Source organism: Uloborus diversus, chromosome 5 (assembly GCF_026930045.1).
Source record: "Uloborus diversus isolate 005 chromosome 5, Udiv.v.3.1, whole genome shotgun sequence".
Classification (NCBI taxonomy): Eukaryota; Metazoa; Arthropoda; class Arachnida; order Araneae; family Uloboridae; genus Uloborus; species Uloborus diversus.
In genome coordinates, this window is record NC_072735.1 from 112,633,015 (window position 1) to 112,659,622 (window position 26,608).

General features: G+C 33.7%; 1 protein-coding gene across 1 annotated transcript in view; it reads right to left on the minus strand.

The window, feature by feature from the left end:
* Nucleotides 1-26,608, minus strand: part of LOC129223087 (paired box protein Pax-6-like) — an 83,329-nt gene that overhangs the window by 39,281 nt on the left and 17,440 nt on the right. The window contains exons 3-4 of the mRNA XM_054857652.1: nucleotides 18,949-18,951; nucleotides 14,214-14,369 (exon numbers count right to left, since the gene is read on the minus strand). Of these exons, the coding sequence (XP_054713627.1) occupies nucleotides 14,214-14,369; nucleotides 18,949-18,951 (159 nt within the window). The remainder of the gene's footprint in view (nucleotides 1-14,213; nucleotides 14,370-18,948; nucleotides 18,952-26,608) is intronic.

Here is a 26,608-nt window from a genome sequence, read left to right on the forward strand (position 1 = left end):
GCTGCCCTTTGTTCGCTTCTTCTCTAGATCTGCCTATTTCTGGGATGTATGGCCAAATTTCTTGTGATTCCAAGTTTTGCTATCATGATTACTACGATAATTATTGTCTTCGTCTTCCAATTCTTTTAACTTGACCATATCCTCATTATGACAGCTCCATATTTGATCAATATGCCTCGTCCATACTACACCAGTCTCTTTTATTTTGCACAAATATACACTGCAACCTATTTTATCAAGTATCACTGCTTCAACCCATTTGTCATTTCGATCACGGTAGTTTCTGACCATAACGTTTTCCCCAATCTCAAAACCTTTCCTAGATTTTCCGCTGTAATTCCTTTCTTGATCGGTTTGGTGGTTTTTCACTCGTTCTTCTAAACTAGGCCTTAAAAGATCTAATCGGGTACTCTCTTAAAAAATTCCAGCGATTTTAACTCAGAGTAAATTTTCACTCCTTTACAGTTTCGAAAACACACTTACCTTATAGGAGTGAATTTCATTCCTTTTGCGGAGCGGTTATTTTCACTCCATTTGGATAAGCTTCCCTTTTGATAAGTGTTTTCCACTCTTTTTTAAGACTAAATTAATATCCTAAATGAGTGACTGCTTTCCGTTTTGGAAAGCCGCTATTTCACTCTTTTTTAGAATAAAATAGATAAAATCATTTCACTCTCATTTGGTGAAATTGCTTTTTAAATGTGTTTTCATGTGCTTATGCTGTGTATTTGAATTTAAAACTGTTTTTAAAATTGTTATTTCATTTGAAAAAAAAATAGGTTAAAAAAGTGTGAAAAAAACTGTTTTTAGTGTTTCCGAAGAGGTTGCACAAAAACTGTATGGTAAGTACGAAGACTTTTCTAATTTATTAAAACTTTAACTGGTAATATTTCTTGAACTACTCGTATATCGTTACAAATCACCCACGTGCAATATTACGTACATTTCCGAATTTAAAGATTGAAATAAAATTAAACAAACCCACACAGTTCCAAATAAATAGATTTAAAATTTTGAAACTCTATATTGATATTCTCGGTATGCCTTTTAACATTAATAATGTTTTAAAAGTTACCTCAGTTCAAATTAATTTAAAAAGTTACTCATAAATTATGACAAGATACGTTTGAATTCAATTTTGTTTCTTCGGGGCCATTCATTAATTACGTAAGGACAATTTTGGCAATATTTTTGACCTTCCCTTCCCCCTATGTAAGGGTATGTAAGATTCCCTCCCCCCCCCCATCTTACGTAAGATTCTTTTTTTTTCTTCACAATAATAAAATAACAAATATTACATCACTGGGATCGTTCTTAAATTAACTATCATTATTATTTTTTAAAACCTTTTTGAGTAAAGAAATGTTTACTGTAAGGAATCTAGACCGAAAGTTTTTTCGACAAATAATTTTTGTATATGATGCGATACTAATTAAAAATAAGACATGCAAAACACAGAGCGATTCTTTTATTATATTTTACACGTTTCATTCTTTGAAACACAAGTAAAAAACAGCTCATCCTATAATACATACTTTTACCTTCCTGAAGCAAATGAAATATAATATTTGCCAAACCACTTGACCGCGGATTTCTAATATAAAATATCGGCTTGGAAAATATCACGTAAGAATGGATCCACCAACCCCCCTCTCCAAGCAAGGGTATGTAGAGAATTCCCCCCCTCCCCCTCAGGACCCTGAATTAATGAATGGCCCGTTACATATATGAATGAGTGTATTATACAAAGTTTATGATACTCTTTAAAGTTTATTATACACAAAAACAATGTTTGATTAATTTAAAATATACGCAGTGGTTGGAGCTCCGACCATCGGGAGCGGATTCGCTATCCGACCTATAGATTTGCGCATGGTCGGGTCTGTAACACCTACCTAAAATATATATACAGTACACACACACCAAAGATGGTAACGACTGTTTCAAATGTCATATTTTTTATTCGATGACCGAAATAAAATTGTTGATAACAGTTTCATTAATTTCGAAGAAAAAGTTACAAAAAGTTCGCCGTAACATTGCACGTGGATGATTTGTAATGATATACGAGCAGTTCAAGAAATATTAACAGTTTCAAGTTTTAATAAAAAAGAAAATTCTTTGCACTTACCATGCAGTTTTTGTGCACTTCCTTCAGAAACCTCATTCGGCAACAAATATTGTTTAAATTCATTAAATGAAGACATTTAGATAGCGACATCCACTTGGTACTCGCGACCAACGTTGGGTAAGCCTAACGTGGAGGTATAGAAGATTCTCCCTAAACAAAATCACGTGACAGAATCGAACCAATGAAAATGTTTTTGAGTCCTTCTTTTAAAGAATGTTTTTATATTTCGCTCATCAAACGGAGTGTTTCCAAATTTCACGCGAATAAAGAAAAGTTTTAGTCTTGGTTTTTTCGTAAAGCGTCTTTTTTCGATAAAGCTAGCACTCAGAAAGAATGAATGCACCCGCAATAGATTTCACTCTTTTTAAGAGTTATTTTTTCGCTCTTTTGAATTAAGAGTGTATGTAAAGCTCTGCCAAACATCAATTTTGCAGGAGTTTCGCCTGTAGTAGTATGAGGTGTATTCCTATAATCAAACAAGGATTTATGAATTATATCTTGAACAGAAAACTTATTAGTGCTCTGTCGTTCACATTTAGAAATGACTGCTTTTACAATCCAGCTTTTCACAGTTTTCACTAAGTTCTCTGCGGCACCATTACTCTGGGGGTGATATGGTGGAGTAGGAATATGCTTTACACCATTATTTGCTGTAAACTGCCTGAATTCTTCCGAATCAAAAGGTGGTCCATTATCCGAAACCAAAGTATGTGGTAATCCAAAACAAGCGAATATTCCTCGCAGTTTCTCTATAGTATTTTGTGCAGTCGTATTCGACATAGGAGCAACCTCAGCCCATTTGCTATATGCGTCAATCAAAACCATGTACTTTCTTACATACAAAGGTCCAAAAAAATCGACATGAATTCTTTCCCATGGTTTCTTTGGCCAATCCCAAGGTGTGAGATTATTTCTTGGGGGCATGGTTTGTGTCTTCGAACAGCCATTGCAAGTTTTAACCAATTTCTCAATTTCTTGATCTAACAAAGGCCACCAAAAAATTGATCTTGCTCTAGATTTCATTTTAGCTATGCCCATATGGCTGCCATGTAGTTCTTCTAATATCCTTCTTCTTAATTGAACTGGAATAATTACGCGGTAACCCCACATTAAACAACCTTGCTCACAAGTCAGTTCATTTCTACGATACCAATATGGTTTAATCTCATTCTCTATAGTTGATTCATCTACCTCTGGCCATCCATGTAATACGTAGTGCAATACGCGACTTAAAATTTTATCTCGACGTGATTCAAGAGCCACTTGGTTAAAATCAACTGGTATTTCGCTATTCATTGCCATAAAATTACAAATAGACCATTCTTCTTCTTCCACTGATTCGACCTTTAATGGTAACCTGGATAAGGCATCAGCATTAGCATATTTTTCCGAATTAATGTACTAGATTTCAAAATCTAAACCTGATAAATGTAATGACCAGCGTTGCAGCCTAGTTGCTGCCATTTGCGGTATGCCCTTTTTAGGACCCAAATATTGAGACTAACGGTTTATGATCTGTAACTAAAATAAAATGTTTTGCTTTGAGGTATTGAGAAAATTTAGTTACTCCAAAAATTATGGCTAATGCCTCCTTATCTATTTGAGAGTAGTTTTTCTCACTCTTGGAAAGGGTTCTTGAAGCATAAGCAATGGGTTTTTTCTTGCCCATTCGGAAAAACATGAGAAATTACTGCTCCCAGACCATAAGCAGAGGCATCACAAGCAAGTTTAACTGGGAGCGCAGAATCATAATGCGCTAAAACTCTTGCAGAACACAAACAAACTTTTACTTTCTGAAATGCTTGCTCACAGTATTTATCCCAAACCCAATTTGCATTTTTGTGCAGTAATTTATACAATGGATGCAGAATATTTGCAAGATTTGGAATAAACGCTCCGTAGTAGTTTATCATACCAATAAATGCTTTTAACAGTCCTGTATTCTGAGGTCTCGGGACGTTCTGAATAGCTTCAACTTTATCTGTTAGAACATTTAAACCTTCACTGCTTATCTTATACCCCAGATACTCAACAGACTTTTGAAAGAACATACATACACTTTGCTTTATTAATTTTAAGTTCACTTTCTACTAACCTGCTTAAAACTTTTTCTAATCTTCTCAAATGTTCATTTCTATTTTTTCCTGTAATTATAATATCATCTAAGAAACATCCCACGCCATCTAAGCCTTGTAATAATTGGTCCATTAATCTTTGGAACATTGATGGTGAAGAAGAGACTCCGTAATGTACTCTGTGATACCGAAATAGCCCTTTGTGAGTACTTATTGTTACCAATTTTTGAGACTCATCATCTAGCAGAACTTGTTGATACGCTTGCGACAAATCCAGCTTAGTAAATTCTTCACCTCCTTGCAGTTTATTAAATAACTCTTCAATACGAGGCAAAGGGTATTTGTCGATTTCTAGAACTAGATTTAACGTTACTTTGTAATCCCCACAGATTCTTACAGTATTGTCTGTCTTAATAACTGGCACAATAGGTGTTCCCCACTGACTGAATTCCACAGAAGATAAAACTCCTAACTGGACCAGTCTATCTAACTCAGTTTCAATTTTTTTCTTCAGGGCAAAAGGCACTGCTCTAGGCTTATAAAATATAGATTTTGCTTGCTCTTTTAAGTTCAGTTTGAAACAACCTTTTGTAAAAGTGCCAAGACTCCCATCAAATACGCTAGCATACTTTTCTATCAAATCCTTTAAAGAGTAATTCATATTAATGCAATTAAATGATGGGAATTGCACTTTTAATGTAGCAATCCAGTCCCTTCCCATCAAAGGAGTACCTCCGTTGGGAAAAACATATAAAATTAAATCATGATTTTCATAATGGTAATTCACATTTACTTTGGCTGTACCCGAAGGTGTGATAGGATCACCTGTATAACTTCTAAATCTATGTGCTGTTTTGGTCAAAGGTACGTGAGATAAAAGTTTTTTATACACATTTTCAGGAATTGCCGAGATTCCAGCACCTGTGTCAATTTCCATGATCATTGGAACATTCTCAATTAAAACTGTTTCAGTAAAAGGTTGTGTGAAACTTGTGCATTTTATATTAAACATTTGATCATTAAACTTTTCTGAATCCCTAAAGTTAAGAAAAGTTTTGTTTTTAATAATATCCATAAATTGTTCTTCACTAACGTTTTCCTGAAAGGTATTAAGCGATTGCGCATCATTGTTATCAAAATTATCACCAACATAACTGTTACCAAAATAATGTGCGGGTCCAGTATTATCCTTAAACTTATTACTCTTCTTAGTACACATTTTATTCAAATGGCCTTTAATTCCACAGTTGTGGCATTTATATGAGCGAAAACGGCATTTGTTTATATTATGGTTCCATTTACCACAGCACCGACATGTTTCGGATTTATTTTCAGGTACCCGATATTGGTGGAACTTTCTCGAAAATTCATCAACACCTTGAACTCTGTGAAACCCATTAGATTGTTTGTCCTCTCTCACTTCAGCTGAGTGTAAACGAGCAGCCCTCATAGTTGTAGCGATCTCTACTGACTTTTGAAAAGTAATATTTTCGGATTCACAAAATAGTCTGTCTAAAATTGGGCCACTATACGGAGACCAACTATAAAACGATCTCCTAAAACTTCATCTAAAATGCCTTCAAACTTGCAATATTTTGCCAGTTCTTTCAATTTTGCACTCCAGTTGGCGATATTTTCATTTTCATGTTGGGATGCTCGATGAAACTTATACCGTTCAGCAAATACCGATCTTTTTGGCGCTACATGATCACTTAAGTTTTCAACAAGTTCATCGAATTCCAAATCTTTGAGTTGTTTGGGTACACATAAATTTTGTAACAGTTTATAAGTCTCTTCCCCTACTAAACACAGCAATATACTGGCTTTCTTTTTCTCATCCGTAATTCCGTTGGCGATGAACATATGCTCCAACATTTCATGGTAAACGGCCCAATCATCTTTTGATGGATCAAATTCTTTCAAGTTTCCAATTAAACTCATTTTTCACAGGTTAATATGGATGAATTTATTTTTCTCTCGTCGCCACTGTTTTATATGCACAATAATATAACATCGCTTATAAAAAAAAAACTAAACATTTAATAACGCTACTACTTATTTGGTTACAACCATATTCAAAAGTATTAATTCATGGAATGCAGTCTTGTTGCCAATCGCTATTATAAAAAGTCTTGTTGCCGAAACATGCTAATATATTACACATATCAGCTGAAAGATTCAATAAAGAAAAGGTATAATAGAAAGATGTTAGTCAACTCGCGTTAACTCGAAGATTTATAACTCAAATATTCCTTTATTTGGAAGTTTTTATTGGGTCCCAAACTATTAAGAAGGCTGAGAGAACTTTCCAAACTTTCCATAAAACTCGAACTACCAATAACTCGAACAGTTTTGGCCAGTCCATAGCTTCGAATTATTGACAGTTGACTGAAATAAGAAGGGATTGTTAGTTTTAATTACTGTTAAAATAGTGCTAATACGGATTTTTTGTTAAATTTTCAATCATAATAACAGTGCTTATAATTGTGAGTCACAGGGCCCAAAAAAAGAAAAAAAAAACATTTTCTCTGAAATGAGCTAAAATTTACTTCAGAAGTTTTCGCTGGTAATTCTAAATTACAGTAATTTCAGAAAGGACATCGATTTTCATAGAAGAATGAAATAAATTTTTGGAATATGCGAGCTAAAACATTATTAATAATTATAATAAAACATTAATAAACTGTGTATAATTGTAATAAAACATTATACTTATGCATAGAATACATAAATTGGGTTATGCGTATAGATTACACAAAGACGAGTAAAGTGGTTGTGAATAAACTCATAGAACATTGCTTCATTGCTTTTCAAAACAGTATGATACTACATTTTTACACTACAAAAATATTACATTAGAAAATTAGAAAACGTATTTATAACTTGATATCAAAAAATTAACATTAGAAGTTTGATTTCTGAAATCCGGAACAAAGGTATTTTATCAGAAGTTTTCTTTCTTTCAATTTTTTGTTAGATGTTTTAAAGAACTGAAACTATGTGAATACCTTATTTAATGTGATTTCTGTCCCCCCTCCTCCCAGAAACAAAAAGCGAGAGATAGAAAGAGAGAGAGAGAGACATTAATTAGTATTCAATTAATATTTTAATACGTTTGAACGGTAAAGTTCTTCTATAAAGTGATTCATATTTTGAAAATATTGATTTAATATTACAAGACGTAAGCGTTAGAAACACATTTTTAATAATATAATCTTTTTTCTACTCGGGAATTAAGACAGTTCCCAACAGCCAATCATATTGAAAATGAAGACTATTAGAAAATGTAAAACAATAGAATTTCAAAGACGAGGGAAGAAACAAAAACGGGCCTCAAAACTGCTTCTAAATTGAGTCATTATCACTGGTATAAAGTCTTAATCTTCCAAATAGATTTTTATTCCCTTCTCACAACTGATATCTTTTTCTTCTCTTTTTTTACAAATGAACAAATGAAGGCGTTTAAAGTACAAGCCACGTCAATGAAAACAACAGTTAAATTTTGATTTATGCATTGCTTTCTCAAACGCTCGAAACAATTCATTCTTTTCCCCTCTAAATTGCACCTGTTGGTCGTGAGTTCAGCACTCCCTCTTAGAACATTTTATCCCCTGACCATCCTCTCTTCATGCTTCCGATTCGAAAAACGTGACTTCGGACGGACAATCATGAGAGTTTCAATTGACGGCTTTCTTTTTTTGCTGAAGCACTTATTTACTGGAAAAAAGTTATGTACGGAGCATCAATTATGGAACTGTTTCGAACCAGGAAATCGAATTTTTTTCAACATTCGATAAACTCCCAAATTTGTAGCGCATCAACCACAATGAATTCGCGCTAAACATTTCGGAATATGATCACCAGAATGGGGTCGTTTCCAAAATTTTAAAAGTATTTTTTTCTGAAAGAGCATGCTTAAAAACATAGAATCTGGCCAATTTTTAAATAATTTTTTTAAGTTAAATATTTTTAAAAAATTGCTTAAATAGGTGCTCTTTTATCGTTTAACGCTTCTGCCGATGACATCAAAAATGATGAAATGCCATTCAGTGTTGCCATTCATGGTCCAAAATATTTAATTTGCAGCTTTACTCACGTGTATTGGCAACGATATGATTGATAGCAAGCTTAGAGCGCAATTGTAATTCGCTTCTTCATTATTATAACGTGGAAATGCGGTAGAAAGATGCGCCATAGTGCATCATTTGTGACGTCATAAAGATCACGCCTTGTTTGAAGAATCGGACAGTTCAAAAAATTAATCAAAAAATAACTGATAGGAAAATGAAAGTATTTTCTGAGTCCATGTTATTATTATTATTATTATTATTATTATTTTTTTGCTTATTCTATCAATTTCAGTGACAAAAATACTACTTTTGACTGAAGGAAACAACCCCATTTTGTCGTTTGTCTTATTTGAATTTTCCAGCACTTGTAGAAAGATTAGACAAAGCTTTGAAAACATTAATTCTTCACAAGAAGCTAAAATTTTTTGAAAATGTTTTAAGACAAGAAATAGGTATCGAGTCTGCAAAGAATAAACTTGGAAGTTGTTAAAATTCCTTTTCACACTCATATTCGGGGCAACTTAATACAAAAGTATTAATTTTGAAACGTAACACAGTCGAGCCCGTTTATTGGAATGTCGGTTAAAAGAATATCCCGCTTAATATAATAAACTTTCAATGCGTCAAACCGTTGTAATTTGCCATAACGATCTGGGATAACGGAATGCCCCGCTTATTAGAATAATATTTCGTGACAAACTGGCTATTCCAAGAAACGGGCTCGACTACACAATTACATTACACTTAAGCGTGTTATATCTGACTACAGGGAAGCATTGTTTATGTATTAGGGATAAATATTCAATGAACAATGTGGAGCGAGGGGAAAGGGGATGAAGAATAAAAACTTTCTCACCAGAATTCAAAATTCTACTATAGATAATTATGCAGGCATATTAGGACTATTATAAATCTTACTCCTCTGAAGAAATTCTGGTTGCGTTAGTGTTGTGTATACATTTAGAGAGAGATAGAGAGCAGAAGAGAGTATATATAACATGGTAAGAAGTCATTCGAAACCTTAAAAAAATGTTTATTTCAGCTTTTTTTTTTAAAACCTTTTTCTCTCAGTTTAATTCAGCAGATTTTTCCGTTACTTTACATTTTTTAAGTTCAAGGAGAACTGGAAAGAAGTATAATAAAATACAAAATAAAGAATCTTGGGGATTTACCAAGCTGGTGCAATATGAATTCTATGTAATAGAAAAAGAACATTATGACGAAAATTCGAACGTGCATTCGATCATATAAGTCAATTCTTTACACATTTATTGCTATTTGTTTGTGAAATCTGAGATGGATAAGGAATTTAACTCGATAATTTTTCTGCATTTCTGTAAATACTTTTGTTTTTTACTGTTTTAAAGATATTCAGCGTAATTATTTTTACCCTACAAAAATATTTATCTTAGTTTTTAAAATTTAGCATTTAAAATTTTTCACTTTCTCTCGTAGTTTAAAATATTGGTACAAATGTGCCTTTGTTTGGTTTTGCATATTTTGTTTTTCTTATTTTTATAATATTTAGTTTTAAACATCACAAAAAGAACAAATTAAATAATTATATTTCTGGTTCTGAATAATATTTTCTTTGTTTAAATAATGCTTTGATATTTATGCTTGTTTTTTGTTCTTGTGGAATTATTCTATGGTAAAAACTTAAAGTAAAAATTAACAATCTTCAAGTATTTTTCTTAAAAAGAAAAACAAAAACTGAAGCACATTTTCTTGAAAGTTGCATTATGAAAACGTGCCCTTGCTCCGACCCCCTCTCCCTTAACCCAATTTGGACTATGCTTGAGCACTCCCACTCATTTTCAAAACCCGGCACTCCTGCTTACAAAACGATTCCTGTTTAAGAATATTTTCTCACTTATATTTGTCTAATTATTTCAAACGAGATCTTTACCAATGAATCCTGTTTTCAATTTTAAAGAGAATTTTCAAAGAACAGAAGAAAATTATAAGAAGCTATTTCTTGATACTAGATCCTAAAAAAGTGATAAATTAAAGTTTCCAACCCTGCAAAGCATTTAAATTTTCTTAATGATACAACTAGAAAAAATAAGTATTCTAAAAGCAATTTGTACTCCAAATGCAATACACTGAAAAATGAATAAGCAATCCTTGTCGACTGCAAAAAAAAGAAAAAAAGTTGTGGTTGTTAATGCATTGCACATTTAAATCGTCTTTGATTTTGCTTAACTGATTATAGTTTGAAAGACCATTACGCACAATTTAATGATAGACTAAAGATGGGAAAACCTTGCAATACAAGGTGATTTTTCTTTCTGATTATCCTTTCAATCGCTCTGTTCTTTATTTCAGGAGAGCAATCACTTCTTTTTAGCCAGACTGGAATCTTGTTAAGCATTTGCAAAGTCAACACAATGATTTCATTGTAGATAATTTACCCGTTAATTCCACGCCATCCCCCCTCCCCTCTTTTCCTCCCTCATATAGACTCTGCTGCGAAGTGCAGAGAATTAAAAAGCGTTGGCTTGTTTGATGATTCAACTAATCTCTTAGCTGTTCCTTCCATCATCGTCAAAGTCAACAAGATGGGCCACAACGGTGCTCTGGGAGCCAGGGAAGCGTCCCGACCTCTGATCCCTTTCCCTCGTCATCCGAAGAACCCCGGGAGATATCATTCCAATACGGTAGCACGAGCGAACAAACCTTCAATTATGGTGCTTGTTGGCTACGCTTTTGGTTGATGGTTTTGGATGCGCGCCGGAAAGCCGCCTACCTGGAGTTTGGTTTCTTTTTTTTCTCTGCACATCACATCCCTCCTGCCATCTAACGGAATGGGTGGGAGGGGGAAGAGATCGTTTGTGTAATCGCCAGACGTAATTGATTCGGTAGGAAGGTTTATTTTTATTTTTTATCTTCGCATCTCAAAATGATGCTGATCGTCACCCTCATATTACGTACTGCAGGTGTGAAGTAGATTATGATCGGCGCTTCTGAGGAGACTTTTTTTTTTTTTTTTGAAGCGTGTTTGAAATCGACCAGATAAAGAGTGTTGAATTGGAGAGTGAGAATTGTGTTTTCGACCTACGCAGGAAGGACTGTACAAAATAGAATTTTCGAACTACAATTAATTTAAAACGGAGAGAAAAGTGCTCACTAATTTTGAATCAAGGTATTGAAGGAAAGAAATAATACGTTTTTGACAAATTGAAGTCATCGGGATCAAGGGTTGCTGCCAGATTTTAAAACAGTGATTATTTAATTATTTATTTTTTAAAACATTTTTTTTCGGTTTTTCAGTGTTTATTTTCATTTATTTTATTTATTTCGGCAATTTCTTTCGGTTTGAATATTTTTCATACTTGTTATTTTGCCAGGTTTTAGAAAACAGGGACTATCTATTCATTTAAAACCTTTTTTTTCCTACGAATTTTTATGTTTAATGTATAGAATTTTGCGTAAATTTCACTCTTTCTCTTCAGAATTTTTACTCCATACTAAACATCATCCGAAGAGAACACTGGCAAATCTTAATATTTCAAAAGTTACATCATAATGCATGAAGCTATCCTCAGAAAATAAATTATTTATGCATTAAAAAACATGCATAACTGTTATATTGAATTGAAAATTCTGTTAAAAAATGTGTCATATTAAAAATATAAAAAATCATCTTTATTTAAAAAAAAAAAGGAAAAATAAAATGAGGAAAGCATTCTAACCATTTAAATGCCTTTGATTTTAAAAATTTATTAGTTCTATTTAATTTAAAGAACAATCTTTTACAATTACCGTATCTCTGCGTTTCAAGTTAAACAATGTCCCAAAAATGTACAGAAATAAGACACCAAAAGTAAAAATATCAAATACAAAAGAGAGAAAGAAAAATAAACACTATTTTTACATGCGAGAAAAATTGACGATAATATTTATTACCACAGGCGTGATTACTGTAAATAAGTTTTAAAGCAATGCGAACAAATTATGTTACTCTCTGTCTAGAAATCACTGATCGAATAAAAAGACACTGCAAAGAAAAATTAATAAGCAAACTTAATTACTTTAAAAAAAGAAAGAAAGAGAGAAAAAGATTAATTTTTAAAGAAAAGTATTGGTGAATCAAGGTTTGTGTTATTTTAGGCAACAGGTGTTTAACAGTTTTTCAAGTCTTTCTTAGTGACGATTGTATTTATACCGATTTCCGTCGGATTGTATTTATACTGATTACTACGAGAGGAAAAAGAGTAAAAATAGAATGTTAAAAACAAATACATGAATTAACTAACAAAAAGCTTTGAGAAAGTGCCTAAATATCAAGCCAGATATGTTTGAACTTTTCAGTAAATGTTCTCTAATCAATAAAATAAAAAAACTTCTTATATAATTTTTTCCTGATCAAGTTTTGCGAAAACAAGTGCGATTGCTATATCTTGTGTCAATTTTCATTACATTGGAAAAATTTAAAAAAAAAAAAACATCCAGTTGAATATGAAGGGGAAAAAAGCAATAACACGATTTGCGCAAAACATTAGTTTTAATTTAAGACTCACAAACACATTATCTTTATACATTAAGATACATCGCTGATTCACGGGAGCGTAAAAGAAATGACCCCACTGTTTTATGTGCAAATAACGCGTCCACTCTTACTTTTCTCCAAATGTTCTTTTTTTCCCCGCATCAAGTAGTAAATATTGACCTAACGCGATGAAATCTTGCTGAAGCGATGACAGGCATTCAACGCAGTCGCGTCTAGCAAATTATGAACAAACAGAATTAACTGTGACCTTTAGAAGGTTTTCTATGGGAATATTTCCAGCACTCGAGAAGTCTGTTCGCTCTTTTTTTTAGAATGTTCTGGAACAAAGGAATAAAAGAAGTTTGGTTACGAATTCTTTTTCTTTCACTTATTTATACACTTTTTTTTATTGTATAGTTAATGGACATGCACTGTAGGGAATACGTTCATGTCTTCATCTGTGTAGAATGATTGTGGAACATTTCTTAAATGAGGCAGTGAGAAGCAAAGGGATGCAATTGGCAAAATTAAAAATATGGAAATAACCAGTACAAATGGTAGGTGAATCCCTCCTCTATTTTGGGGTAAGATATAGTACTAGTAGCCCTGGTAGGTTCCGGTATACAGCTTGATTTAGAAAAAAATTCAATGTAAGCTTACGTAGGATCTGATCTTTAAACGCGTTTTACTCAAAACTTCAAAATGTCCACTTACATCCCTTTGCTTCTCACTGCATCAAATGTTATTTTTTCTAAATTTACTTGAGTTGTCAGTATTGCCTGATTTTTAATTGCACTATCATTTATTCTTGAACTGGTATCAAAGCTCAAAACCCAATGAAGGTTAGAGACATAAGGTAATTTAAGTAAATCATTGCAATGACTACTGTAAAAGCACTTTCTTTCGTTTTAAGTAAATTTCGCGAAATCAAAAAAAAAAAAAAAAAAAATCAAGGGTTTCGCTAGTTGAAAAGTTCTCGAATTTTATATGAACAGTGCCGAAAGTTGAAAAATCACAACAATAAAATATTTCGCGAAGTTTAAATTTTTGTGACTACGGCCGGTCCACGAATATTAAAGTCTTACGAAAATAAGTGTTTTTTCAATATATGGCTACTTGGCTACCTTGTTCAAGCAATTTCTATTCACGTTTTTTGGCTCAGGAAGTTAGGATAAATATTCCGTTTTTTCACACCTTCCAAAAAATTTATCTGCAATAGCCAACGGTTTCACCGCTAACACTTTCATCATGTATAATACGTTAATGCTCTATACGTCAGCCAGAATTTATATCGGTTATTTTTTAAAAAAATACATCGCACGATTCGATAAATGAAGTCAATTTTTTTGTAATGTAATATAAATTCTCATCGTTTTATCAATAGCATGCTTAATTCTTCTTTTAGCATCCCCCTTTATTTTAAGTACGTAAAGGAACAAACTTACCTTCTGAAATTAGTCTTTCTCTGATTTCCCACGCAAAAATGGTCGGATTTTCTCGCTTGTATTGCTCTATTTTAGCTACGACCACTGGGGTGGCGACCTTTGGTTTGCTGCCTCCGATTATGCCCGGTCGCAAGGAACCAGTTTCATAGTACCGACCTGCAAAAAGCAAAATATTTGTTCAAAACAAAAAGTTCAAGTTTTTCTTCTTAATTTCAAGGAAAGCAATCACTAGAGCAAAGAAATAACGAATTTCATGTTTTGTTTTTGAGACATGTTTCACTAAAACTCTTATCATTGACATAAATAATTTTAATTTTAACATTAACTATTGATGGATAAAATATTTATATTGACGACCTTTTAAAAAGACGTTCTTTGAAAATAAATAACTCCGTGTAATTAATTCTTAAATATTGCTCAAAGATATTCTCCGATTATTTCTCGGAAGGAAGATTCTTCTCAGAAAATTGACTTATAAACATTTATACAGCATAAAAAACGCTATTGCAGTTTACAGTCATCCCGTTTTTTAGCGAAGTCAGAGAGACCCAATAAAAATTTCGTTATAGCCTCAGTGTCGGTCAATATAAAAATGTTACAAAATACAGTAAAATGTGAAGAGTTATAGGTATTGATTATAGTCGTAAATTCGCTATATACGGCTTCGCTATAAATAAGCGTGACTGTATTACCGAAAAAGAGCCTTAAATATTTTACTTGTGGTGCACTTTAGATGCTAACTGAAACTTTCCGGGTTCCCTTAGCTAATTTGTTGGTAAGTAAGCGTCTAAGCTAAACAAGGAAACACACGAATAATATAATAATGGAAAAAAAGTTGAAATAATTTGCGAAAAGGTATAGTGAGACAATTTTTGGACTCGAAAAGTTATTTGCCCTCGTATCCACGTTATCAAAATATAACGTCTTAAACTCTGCGAAATTTTAAGAAAAGCTCCAAATTTAAAGGCTTGGCAAGAAATTAGAAGTACCACGTGATTTTACTTTCTACATATGGCTGGACATCCGTCATCAAAGCGTGTGAAAAACACCTACTCACCAAAACTCGCAAAATTCGGCAACTTTTCTCAACATTTCGGTAGACTTTAAGAACTCGCATTTCAAAAATGGAGACACGAGGGCAAATGAATTGTGCTTCCAGAAGCATGTTTTACTATGCTATTTAAATTGCTACTTATTAATTAATTTATTTTTAAAATTTATTCACTATCGTATGGCTTCTTGTAAAATGGAAAACCATCCTTTGTTCACACGTAACTCAGTCTATTCCCCCTTCCCCTTTGTTGCCATTCAGGTTTCACAAGATGCAATTCCAATATTACTGAGAATTATGAAATTCTGAACCTTTTCTTGTAAAGATTTTTTTCAGAAGACAAACCACTAAAAGTTTGGATAGTTCTGAAATAATTTATCATGAAATGTTTGGCTCAACATCTGTATTTTAAGTTTTATTGTGCAGCCATACCTAATGTAAGGTACAACAAAATTTTTCGGTGGTATGACTTTAAATTTATTTTAAGGAGAAACTCGAAGCAATCATTTGCAACAGTTGCATTAGGGAACAAATTTAAAGTGCATTCAATATCTCTAATTCCAATTCTTACTTTGTTCTATATCTAATATATAGAAGAAAGTATTGGATTCGTGCAAATTTTCGGATTTCGAATTTTGACGGATTTGAACCTTTTGAGGTGTGCTGAGTCCATTTCAACCATTTTTGGAAAATGTCTGTCTGTCTCTGTGTGTGTGTGTCCGTGTCCGCGTGTGTGTGTTGGTGGTCACACACGTCTGTGTGTGACCAGTTTTTTGTGGCCGCTCTACAGAAAAAACTAACGCATGAAATCGAACGAAATTTGGTACATATATGTGCCGCTATGTGAACTTGTGCCCATTGGTTTTTGGCGCGAATTCCTCTAAGAGGGGTGGAGCAATGAGACGTTTTTTGAGTTATAAGTGCCTGCTATTTCCCAAGATGTAACTGGCGGAATCAAACAAAATTTGGTCCATTTGTTGCCCCTAACAGGTACAGGTGCTGATTAAATTTTGGTGTCAATAGCTCAAACGGGGATTGAGCTATAGAACATTTTTTGTTGTCAATTGTGACTGCTGTATCTCAAGAAATAATGAACGGAATCAAACAAAAATTTATCGACAAGTAGCCTTTAGAGGGTATAAGAGCTGATTCTATTTTGGTGTTAATAGCTGAAAAGGGGGTGGCTCAATCGAACGTTCTTTTTTTCCTTTCTGAGTGCCATATCTCAACAAGTAATGCTATGTTCTGAATGAAATTTGGAATAAATGCGAATCCATTTGTAAATAGGCGTTGGTTCAATTTTGGCACCAATCTCTCCATGGGGGCTAATTTTTTTTGTGTGAATAAAAATAGCTTTATTATTGCAACAATAAGAAAGATAAATCATTATAAACTGTCGTCTGCGTAATTCGTGTGATTTTAATAGTTGGAAAATGACAAGAAAATCGCGATGATTTAAACTTTTTAACCGTTGCCATCTTGTGTTTGTTAAGAAATAAATGTTTGTAATTATTTTAAGCAAGGCTTTTAAAATAATTTTCAATTTTCATTCTTTGCTTTGCTTTTGAGATAAATTGGGATTTGAGGTGGTCGTCAAGTTTTGGCGTTTGCAATTTTGTTTTTGTTGGGAATGTTGCTTCCTCGCAGTGGCGCACACAGAAATTTTTAATGAGGAGGGTCCAAGGTCGAAAGTCCCATTCCTATTAACTTGATTTTATCGATTCACGAGAATGAAAAACAATAAAAAATACTCTAATGAATAAATAATTCGCCTTATTTAATGAAATATACTTAAATAAATAACAAGAAAGCAAAATGATTTACGCTTTTACTTTTATCATAATTTAAAAAATGAATTCAAGTTCATAGAATCTCATTTTAGTCTGTAATTTTAAAATTAAAAGCATGGTTATTACAGTGCATACGCGTATGATCACCATTCTGCTTCTTACAGGCAATTCGTTATAGGAAAAGTGCACAATACAATTTTTTAAAATCTTTTAACATGAGGGTTTTATTTTTTCACTAATTAGAACTGAAGTTATTGATAGTTTTATTTGAAATTATTCTACGTACAAAATACATTGAATAGTACTCAATCTGGGGGAGCAAGATCTATGGGAGGGGTCCGGACCCCCTGGACCCCTCCCTTGTGTGCGCCACTGCTTCCTCGCCAAGCATGGGAGGAATCAGAATTATAAGAAAGATATAGAAGAAAGATTCGTGATGGCCACAACATACAAGTTTAATTTTGTTTTGTGAGAAAAAGAAGTTTTTATCTTCGAAATTTGTTCTCTAACGCACAATCCGAAAACCATAGGACAATGGCGCTCTTTTTCAAGCATAAAATCATACTGTGCGTAAAAATAGAATCAACATTCTTAATTTAAAATAAATAAATTAATTAAATAAATAAACATCCTTAATAAAAAATATAATAATAAATAAAATAAACATCCTTAATGAAAAAATAATAATAAATAAAATAAACATCCTTAATAAAAAAAATTAAATAAAATAAGGCGAGTGATATCGCGTTTGCATTCGCTTTCTAATGGAAACATGACAAATATTTACTATAGTGATTAACAAAAGAATTTGAGTGAAATAAAAGTGCTCAGTTCAAATTATACATAAGCTTACTTCGAAATTTTTTTAAATCACGCAGGCTAACAGCACTTGTCAAGGTTTGTCCTAATATCTATTTGTCACAAAAGAGATGGGTGTGCTCCTATCATTTGCACTAGTTATCTCCACATTTTAATTTTTTTTCACTTACACCAATTTGCTTCCAGGCCACATTTGAGTAATAGAAACCCACTGCTGAATATTAAAATTTCCCTCTTTTTTGATATAATTTTCATCAAAAAACTGCTCCTTCATCGGGCATAAACTTTCTTTTCATTATTAAGATGACATACGTGAATCGAAAATGAATCGTCTGCGCAATTTGTGCCCTATGTTTAAGAGAATTGATGAGGATACAAATGTATGCGCAAAAAGCGCTACCTGAAATTAGTGATTACCTTTAATGATTTTTTGCCGAAATGAAATGTCTCCAAGAAGAATGTCTTTCTTTTTTTCTTTCTTTCTTACAATGTCATCTTGACTGAAAGTGGCTAGTATAATTGGAGATCGAGAATCGCATATTTTTCTGCATGGAAAAAAAATAAGAAAGAAAAAAGTGGGGGAATGGAGTTAGGCACCGTGTGGGGAAATCTATAATGACACAGTCGCTGTGGCCTCGGGGCAACTGTTGGACAGGCAGCAGTAAAACTATGACGAATGCATCTGGACAATTTTCTCCGAGATGCGCCTACATTTCTTTCTCTGCGTTTTCTTCTTTCTTTTTTTATTTCTGTAACCACCGACGGAGGAACCTTCTCTCAAATTGGAGCCTTCGATCCAGCAGGGGAAGGATGTATGGGGAGAAGGGAGGTACTTTTTAAGCGTTGTTTGACGAAAATGCTACCTTCGATACCAGCTTAAATTAATTTCCACGTGAACCAGAGAAGCTATCCCCCTCCCTCCCCAATTTCGTTTCCTCTTTTTTCTTCTGCTTCTATTTACATGTCTTCACGCATGAGTTGTGTTATCGGGTTACTCTGCATTATGCGCATTCGGAAGAGCGGTCTACAATGATCCGTATTATAACAATAACTGTAATAATGTGGGATATAATACCAGCTGTCGTGCATATGATTGTAAGGCAGAGGCTCACGCTGGAGCCAGAAATTGAACGTTTTAACATTCACTCTTCAAACACTTTTCTCGCTCTTAGATGGGGTTGATTTTTTTTTCTTTTAGACAGACAACAGTTTAAAATCTTAATTTTATTTTCGCACTGGAATTGCTCTCAAAGGCGCCGTCGTGGCTGTGGTGATGAAAGCAGAATTATTCTCTGCTTCTAGTTTACGTACGCCGCCTTTAATCCTTCTTGCTTCTCATTGTCGCTTTAGCGTGTTCCTTCCCGCGAGTGGTCTTTTTCCGTTTGAAAAAGTATAGAGCTTTTCTAACCATTTTAAATTCTAAGTAATTGCAGAGTCTGGGATAGTTGAAAATCAGTATTATCACCAAAAATACACGTTCTTTTTCATTAATGTAAATATGGGGCTCACTGCAATCTTTCCAAACCTCCGTATGTTTAATTCATTTTAAGTGTTCTGAGGAATACCACGAACATAAGTATTAGTAGTACTGTCCAACCACGGATTGCATGGAATTTTCAAACGTCCAGATAAGAAGAATCTATGTAAATAAGGGGGAAAAGTAAAAATTTGATGCGCGTATTCCGCTCATTTGAATGAGACTCTGCTTCTGCAAAAGCTGACATCGGTAAAAAATAATAGATTCGTCTATTCCCGCCTGTAAAACGGGTGTTTGTCTTTCCAGACAATCCGTGGTCAGACAGTAATTGAAAAGAAAAAGATTTTTTTTTCTATAGAACGAAAGGAAAGAAATGGCGTTTATTACTGAATTATTTGGTACACACATCCCAAAATATCTTGTCAATTTAATTTATAACTTATATCAGCCTTTTTTCTTCTTTTAATTTCGGTAATAGGTTCAACTGGTATGTATTGTGTGCCTCAACTATAGTTGGAGCAAACCTAATCTGACAGCATTGTGAAGGTTGCGTGGATCCTAACTGCAGCATTAAGACACTGCCAAGTTATTTTTGCTCCAACTATAGGTTTCTATTTCTAACAAAAAAAAAAAAAAAATCACGGAAGCCCCATGAAGTATAAAGATTGCTATCTGAAACCTTTGAGGATGAAGCTTCGTCACATTTCGATCTGCATAGCTTGAGTTACGATGTGAATTGTGTTGAAAACGTGTTTGATCTTATTTTCAAGAGCTTGTATCTAGTAGAAGAATTCTAAAATTTACGAACGTAGAAAATTGCTTTTATAATATAAAGATTATTTAATGAGGATTACAGCAATGTATTTACCTGCATGATTGGAAAACTTGTTGACAAGGAATAAATAAAAGAATAAAAAAAATGGCGTGTTTTCCTTTATTGGACCGGAAAATTTTTCTTATATCGGACCGGTGGTCCAATTTAAGAATATGTAATTAAGTATGCCTTTTTACTTATTCCATTATAAAATAAGTGATTAATGTAACTTAATAATTTAGTTAGGACTATTTTGAGCATACTTTAACACTGATTAAGGAAATTCATTTTGAATTTTGGTTTTTTTCAAACATACTTTCTAGAAGCTGCCACCCATAAAACTAGGTGTTTTAACCAATAATACAGGGACCGGTTGTCCAGTTTGATAACATGAAATTCAAACAAACTTTTTACTTTTTTTACAGAAAATAATTTAGTGGGGACATTTAAATGCACATTTAAGATTACTTAAAATATAAATCAAGGCTTATCAAAGCATTCACACTGGTTTCTATTAAGTAAATTGCTTAGAAGCTACAATCTCATACAATAAATTTTTTTCTTCCTTTCTTTTTAGCCAGAAGCTTCAATTTCAGTTCTGTCAGATAAAATTCCTTATATCAATATAGTTTTTTAATTTGAATGAAATTTGGGCTCGTTAACCCTTTTTTTAGCTGATTTCTTTATTAATTATAAGATACGTTAATTTCTATCATTCTTGGTTTCAGAAGATGTCAAAAAGGGGAAATGTGGTTCTTAGGCAGTAAAAATAATGGGAAAAGCCTTGGCTGTTTGTAGGAATGATGATATGGGACTATGCTATAAACTTGACTAACGATAACGGTGTAATAATGCTTCCTCTTCCAGCACATCGTTTACAGCCCTTAGACGGGGTCTTTTTCAAGCCTCTGTCCACATATTTCAATCGAACTTGTGATACGTGAATGCGAGAACATCTAATGAAGTCCATTACCAAATGTAAAATTAGAGAAGTGTTAGGTGACTCTTATGGACAAATTGCAAGCGTGGCCAATATTCTGTGAATGGATTCTCTAGAAAAGGACTTAGACCTGTTAGTTACAATTGTGTTTAATGACAGCGGTTTTGCAGTAACCGAGTCAGAAGTTTGTAGTCCAGATGAGACCACCAAAGTAAATATTCTACATGTTCGGTATCAGTTATTCAAGATGCACAAGAACAATGTACGGAAGTTCCGAGGAATCAGTGGTTAGTTCTCATCAAGTTATGATCGTCGGTTCTATTGATGGTTTTGTTAAGGAGGCACACATATTACTTTAGCATAAAAAAATGGAAGGCAGAAGAAAGAAACCTACTTCGGCAAATGTTCTAACGTCATCACCACAGAAAAAAGACACACAGAGCAGAAAAAGCCGCAAAAAGAGGAGCAAAATCCGCATGAAACAACTGGTATTGCAATATTTGCCATTGAGATCAAGTGCAAAGCATGATTTAGTGTATTAAATGCCATCAGTGGACTGATCAACACTGCCCCAAGTTAGCCTAAAGCAAAGGAAATTCTATTTCAAATCCTGTAAAAAGATTGTACGGTTCAAATGCGAGTTATTATATCATTTACTGTTGCGGTCTAATTTAGGAAGCGCATGGTTCAATAAGGGAAGGTTGCCTTCAATGAACCAGACAACAGTTTTCGATTTTTTTTTAATGGAAATACTACTCAAATGTCACGTTAATTCTAGGAACAATTTCTCAGTATATTTCTCTTTTAAAAATAATATTAACTTTCATGATAAATATACACAATAAAGAATGAAAATTAAATATTTTAGCATGTGATCCATTCATGGCTACCGGTTGCTACGGATGGACCATCGAGATTCCATCGATGGACCACATTCTCAAATAAAAATAATCAATGCGTAACTTGCAAATATTTATAACAGGTGATCAATAAACACTACAAATAACAATAATTTATAGAAAAATAGATTTATTTTCTAAAATTTTTATTTTCGGATAGGAGGAACATAAATAAACACCAGCACTCACACAACACACAGCTGTTGTCATCACACCTCGTTCACCACTTGATATTTTCCCAACCTGTGCAACTGTTCTTAGCTAATATGTTTTCAAGCTCTTTTGAACTGTTGAGATTTTTGTTAAATCGATTTTGAAAAGTTTCACTCGACGCAAGACTGTACTTGCTCTCTAAAATGTCAGAGAACATTTTTGACCATTTTATTACTGCAACCAGAAGCTTACGTCACAAACTACCAGAGAATATAGAACTAACAGACTTTGTCTTAATTAAATCTGTGGGACACGTTATTTTTCTCAGCCTCTTGAAAGGCCAATTCCCCTAATTTTTCAGAAGTAATTCCAAAAACTTCTTCTCTAGTTTCAAAATATGATTCACTAATCATATTCCTATTTCGGAGGGTTTATTTCATTTTTAATGAGTGATTAAGGTAACAACAAATCGGTTTTTATCTTCCATGCGACTGTTTAAAGTTGCTTTCAGGATTCTATATTGTGGGCAGACTTCGTTAAGGTACATGCCACCATTTCTGTAAGCTACTGTAGCACGTTACATGCTCTCACTTATCCACTGGACATATTTTAGTAATTATTGCATTTTCTTGTAACAGCAAAAGTATTTGAATCTGTATTATTATGTATTAAATTTTTAATCAATTTTATTAAAAAAATTTGCCTTAAATTATAACAAAATATAAGAGTTTTCATGAATTACTGAGATTATTTTTTTCATTGTCATATTTATTTTAAAACAACTGATCAATTTTCAAAGGTAATTGAGCTGAAGTTACAACAATATTTGAAATTTTCCATGAATGAACCACTTTGTCAGGTGGTCCATTCGTGGAAACACCTAGGGGTCCAATGATAGCAACTGCGTCATTTTGAATATTCTTATAGGCGTAACTGCTGTGACGAATCATGATGAAACATGAAGTATAGGGAATTGTACTTTAAAAGGCACTTTTGTAAGTCAATGTTCATGTTTAATTGAGCAGGAATATTCAAAGCCTGTTATAACTAAATGAAAATCCAAATGATTAGTAAGGTAATGGTAGAAATCTTTTCTGACCGATTAAAATTATGATCAAATAATTTTAGCCACTTGACTACTCTGCCGTCGACTCTTTTCAGACAAAGGAAGGTGCTAAAACTGATTACGCGTCTGCGCAAACTCTGGTACAGGAAATATCTTCGTTGTCTAGTCATGGAACCGGTTCATTGACGGCAACCTTCCCCTATAGGCGAATATGTCCCTAAATTGAAATTTTTCAACTTTGTAAAAAATATTGTTTGTAAAGATTATCGTCATATTTACAAAAAATACAAGTACCTATGGCGGTTCCTAATAAAATTTGACTTCAGGTGCCCTATTTTTAGCCTACTTTCCCAGTAAAAATCAGAGAAAGAAGAAAAAAGCATGAAAGAAGGCTTAATACATCTTAAAAATATCCCGAAAAACAAAAAAAAGTCAAAAATAAATAAAATAGTTAGATAAATATTGAAAAGTTAAAAATTGGAAAGTAGGGTATTGAGATGGGGAAAAATGTCTGTCGGTCTGTCTGTCGGTCTGTCTGTCTGTCCCCCCCTAATAACTTTTGAATGAATAGTCCGATTCGAACGAATTTTTTTTTGTTAGAAAGATCTCGGCGAGGACATCTCATTCCCATAATTCATTTTTTTTATTTGAACAATTTTTCGTTCAATTTTGAACAGTTCAAAAAAACTTAACATTAGCGCCTACGGGGAAATTCAAATCAAAAATAAATCTTGAACTTAGAAGCGAAGTGGCTTCAAACAAACTTTGTAGGGAAAAACTTTTGATAAAAAACATGTATCGAAAATATCTTTTTGATTTGAACAAGTTTTCGTTCAATTTTGAACAGTTCAAATCTCTTAACATTAGCGCCTACGGGGAACAGTTCAAATCCCTGAACATTAGCGCCTACGGGGAAACAAACTTTGTTGGAAATAGCTCTTGACGACCTACTCCCGACTCTGACTCCGAGAATTTAGGGGCACCTGACACCGACTCTGACTCCTGTTTCCGACAATTAATCGGACTCCGACTCCCCGACTTCGACTCTGACTTCGTAGCTTTGGCAAACATTTATACACGGAGGACAAATGACTGACTCCGATTCTTGGATATTCGACTCCGACTCTTTTATCCCAAAATGAGATTGACTCCACGCTGTGGTTTTAACTGTGAAATAATTATTGTTGATGTGATTTGTTTTTATTTTCACGCTAAAGTTTTAATTCAGGTATTTAGTTTTCGGTGAATAAACTCGAAAAATATGCGCAGACGATTTTTTTTTTTTTTTTTTGACAATGAAAATTTTTTCTTTAAGTTGACATTTTATTGTTTTTTTTTTATTTTGGTAAGTGCATTAATTCGTTTAAAAAATTATTTTTGGCAACAGGGGAAAAAGAAACGATTTTTTTTATATGATGTATTTATTTTAATGAACTTATTATTATTATTTTTTCGTTTTGAAAGCTGTTAAAAAAATTTTTTAATGGAAAGAAGTGTATTAGCTGCTTTGTTTAAAAGGTGCTGCTATTTTATTTGTTCGTTTTTTTGAAGAAAAGTAAGGAATATTTTATTCCTAGAAATCAGCTTAAAATATTGAAAAAAATATGTTTGAAAAAATTTGCGATTTTAGCTATTTTTCAGAATATTGATCAGGTACTAGAAAGTAGTATGGGTATACGGGAAAGTAGGCTCGTCTAGTTCTAGACGGAACTTCTTGTTTATTTTTGTTTTGCTTCACATTTAGCGACACGGGCCTCTTGTTCTTAAGGGGTCCAATATAGGCGGTCTTCCCCTAAATAACTCAACCTTCGTCAAATGTCGAAATATTCTCCCAAAGTTTTAAATAAGTATAGGAACTGAGCACTCGTGAGCTGTGAGCTTCCATATAAAATTAGCGCTGGTCCCTGCAAAGCAATAAAATTATAGTCGTCGGCGAAATTCGCCCCACATTATTTTTTGGGGGACAAATTTCGAAACAGGGGAAACAATAATTTAAATTAGTCTGTTTCTATCACCCTCTTTACTTGACCAGTTGGACTGCTAAAGTACTGCACCGCAAGTGATCAACTTACACAGGTTTCACTGTACCTGAAAACGATCATTTGCAATTGTGTTTCTCTATGTGTGAAAAAGAGGTACAACAAAACCTATGCACTATGAATCGAATAGTTTTCTTCTTTATACCTGAACATTTTGGTTGAATTTTCACAACGAAAAAGACTTTCATGTAGGATGGGGAAAATTGATTATTTTTAATCCTCACACACACAACACCCACACGCGAACAGAAGGGGGGGGGGAGGGCATCACGCAATATGTAAATTTTAGGGGGTGTAGTTTTAGAGAGTCTTAGATATTCTTTGGGAAAGTCTTGTCCTTAGTCTGCTACGTGGCAACTGATGGGATTCGCCACCATCCTTGGGGGAAGGGGGGGGATCCCTTCTGCTAAAGCCAAAATTTCCCAGCAAATCGATCCTTTCTTCTTCGAAGATTAGCTAAGTACCTTCTACCATAAAAATAATATAATCAGTCTAATAAAGAAAATGACATTTCAAACGGAGTCATCTGCTGTCGTCAACATGCTTCAAATGATTTTTTTTTCGTCACTGATTACAATCACAGACGTTCTATTCCACGCTTGACTTCCAACGTAATTTCTCTGCAATTTTACAAATATATATATAACATGTACTTAATCTTATTTTACTGTGCCTTAATAAGGGGCAGACGGCGAAGCATGCATCCCCACGTTCTAAAAGAGACAAGATGGGAGGCCTTCCTAAGGTCGTTCGAAATTGCTCTGATGTCGGCGATTCAAGTCGTTTGCTCACATACTAGTCGCTGTTATTAAGGTGTTTGTGTGTCAGTGTTTAACGTTAACTGCTTTATATTGGGTTGTTCGGAAAGTCATTTCGTTTTTTTTTGGGGAACATGAAAGACAGTTTTCGTATAATGAATAAATATTTTATTAAATTATATATTGGCCATTCTGGTCCAACACCTTTTGCCATCTTTCTGGCAGTAACATAATTCCCCTCTCATAAAAGTTTTGGTCCTTGCTGGCAAAAAACTGGTTCAGGTGGTTTTTGACATCTTCATTTGAGGTAAAGGTTTTGCCATCCAAAACATTTTGCAGGGACCGGAACAAATAGTAGTCGGAAGGCGCCAGATCTGGAAAATATGGTGGATGTTGCAGTACGTCCCATTCAAGCTGTAAAAGTTTTTGGGCGAGTGACCAAACTTGTGTGAGGCTCCGTAAGGACATGGGGCACCCACACATCGAGCTTCGAGGTTAAGCCCATGCCTTTCAAATGGCCATAAACAGTCGAATTCGACAAATTTAATCTCTCACCGATCTCTCGTGTGGTTATTCGCCGATTTGCATC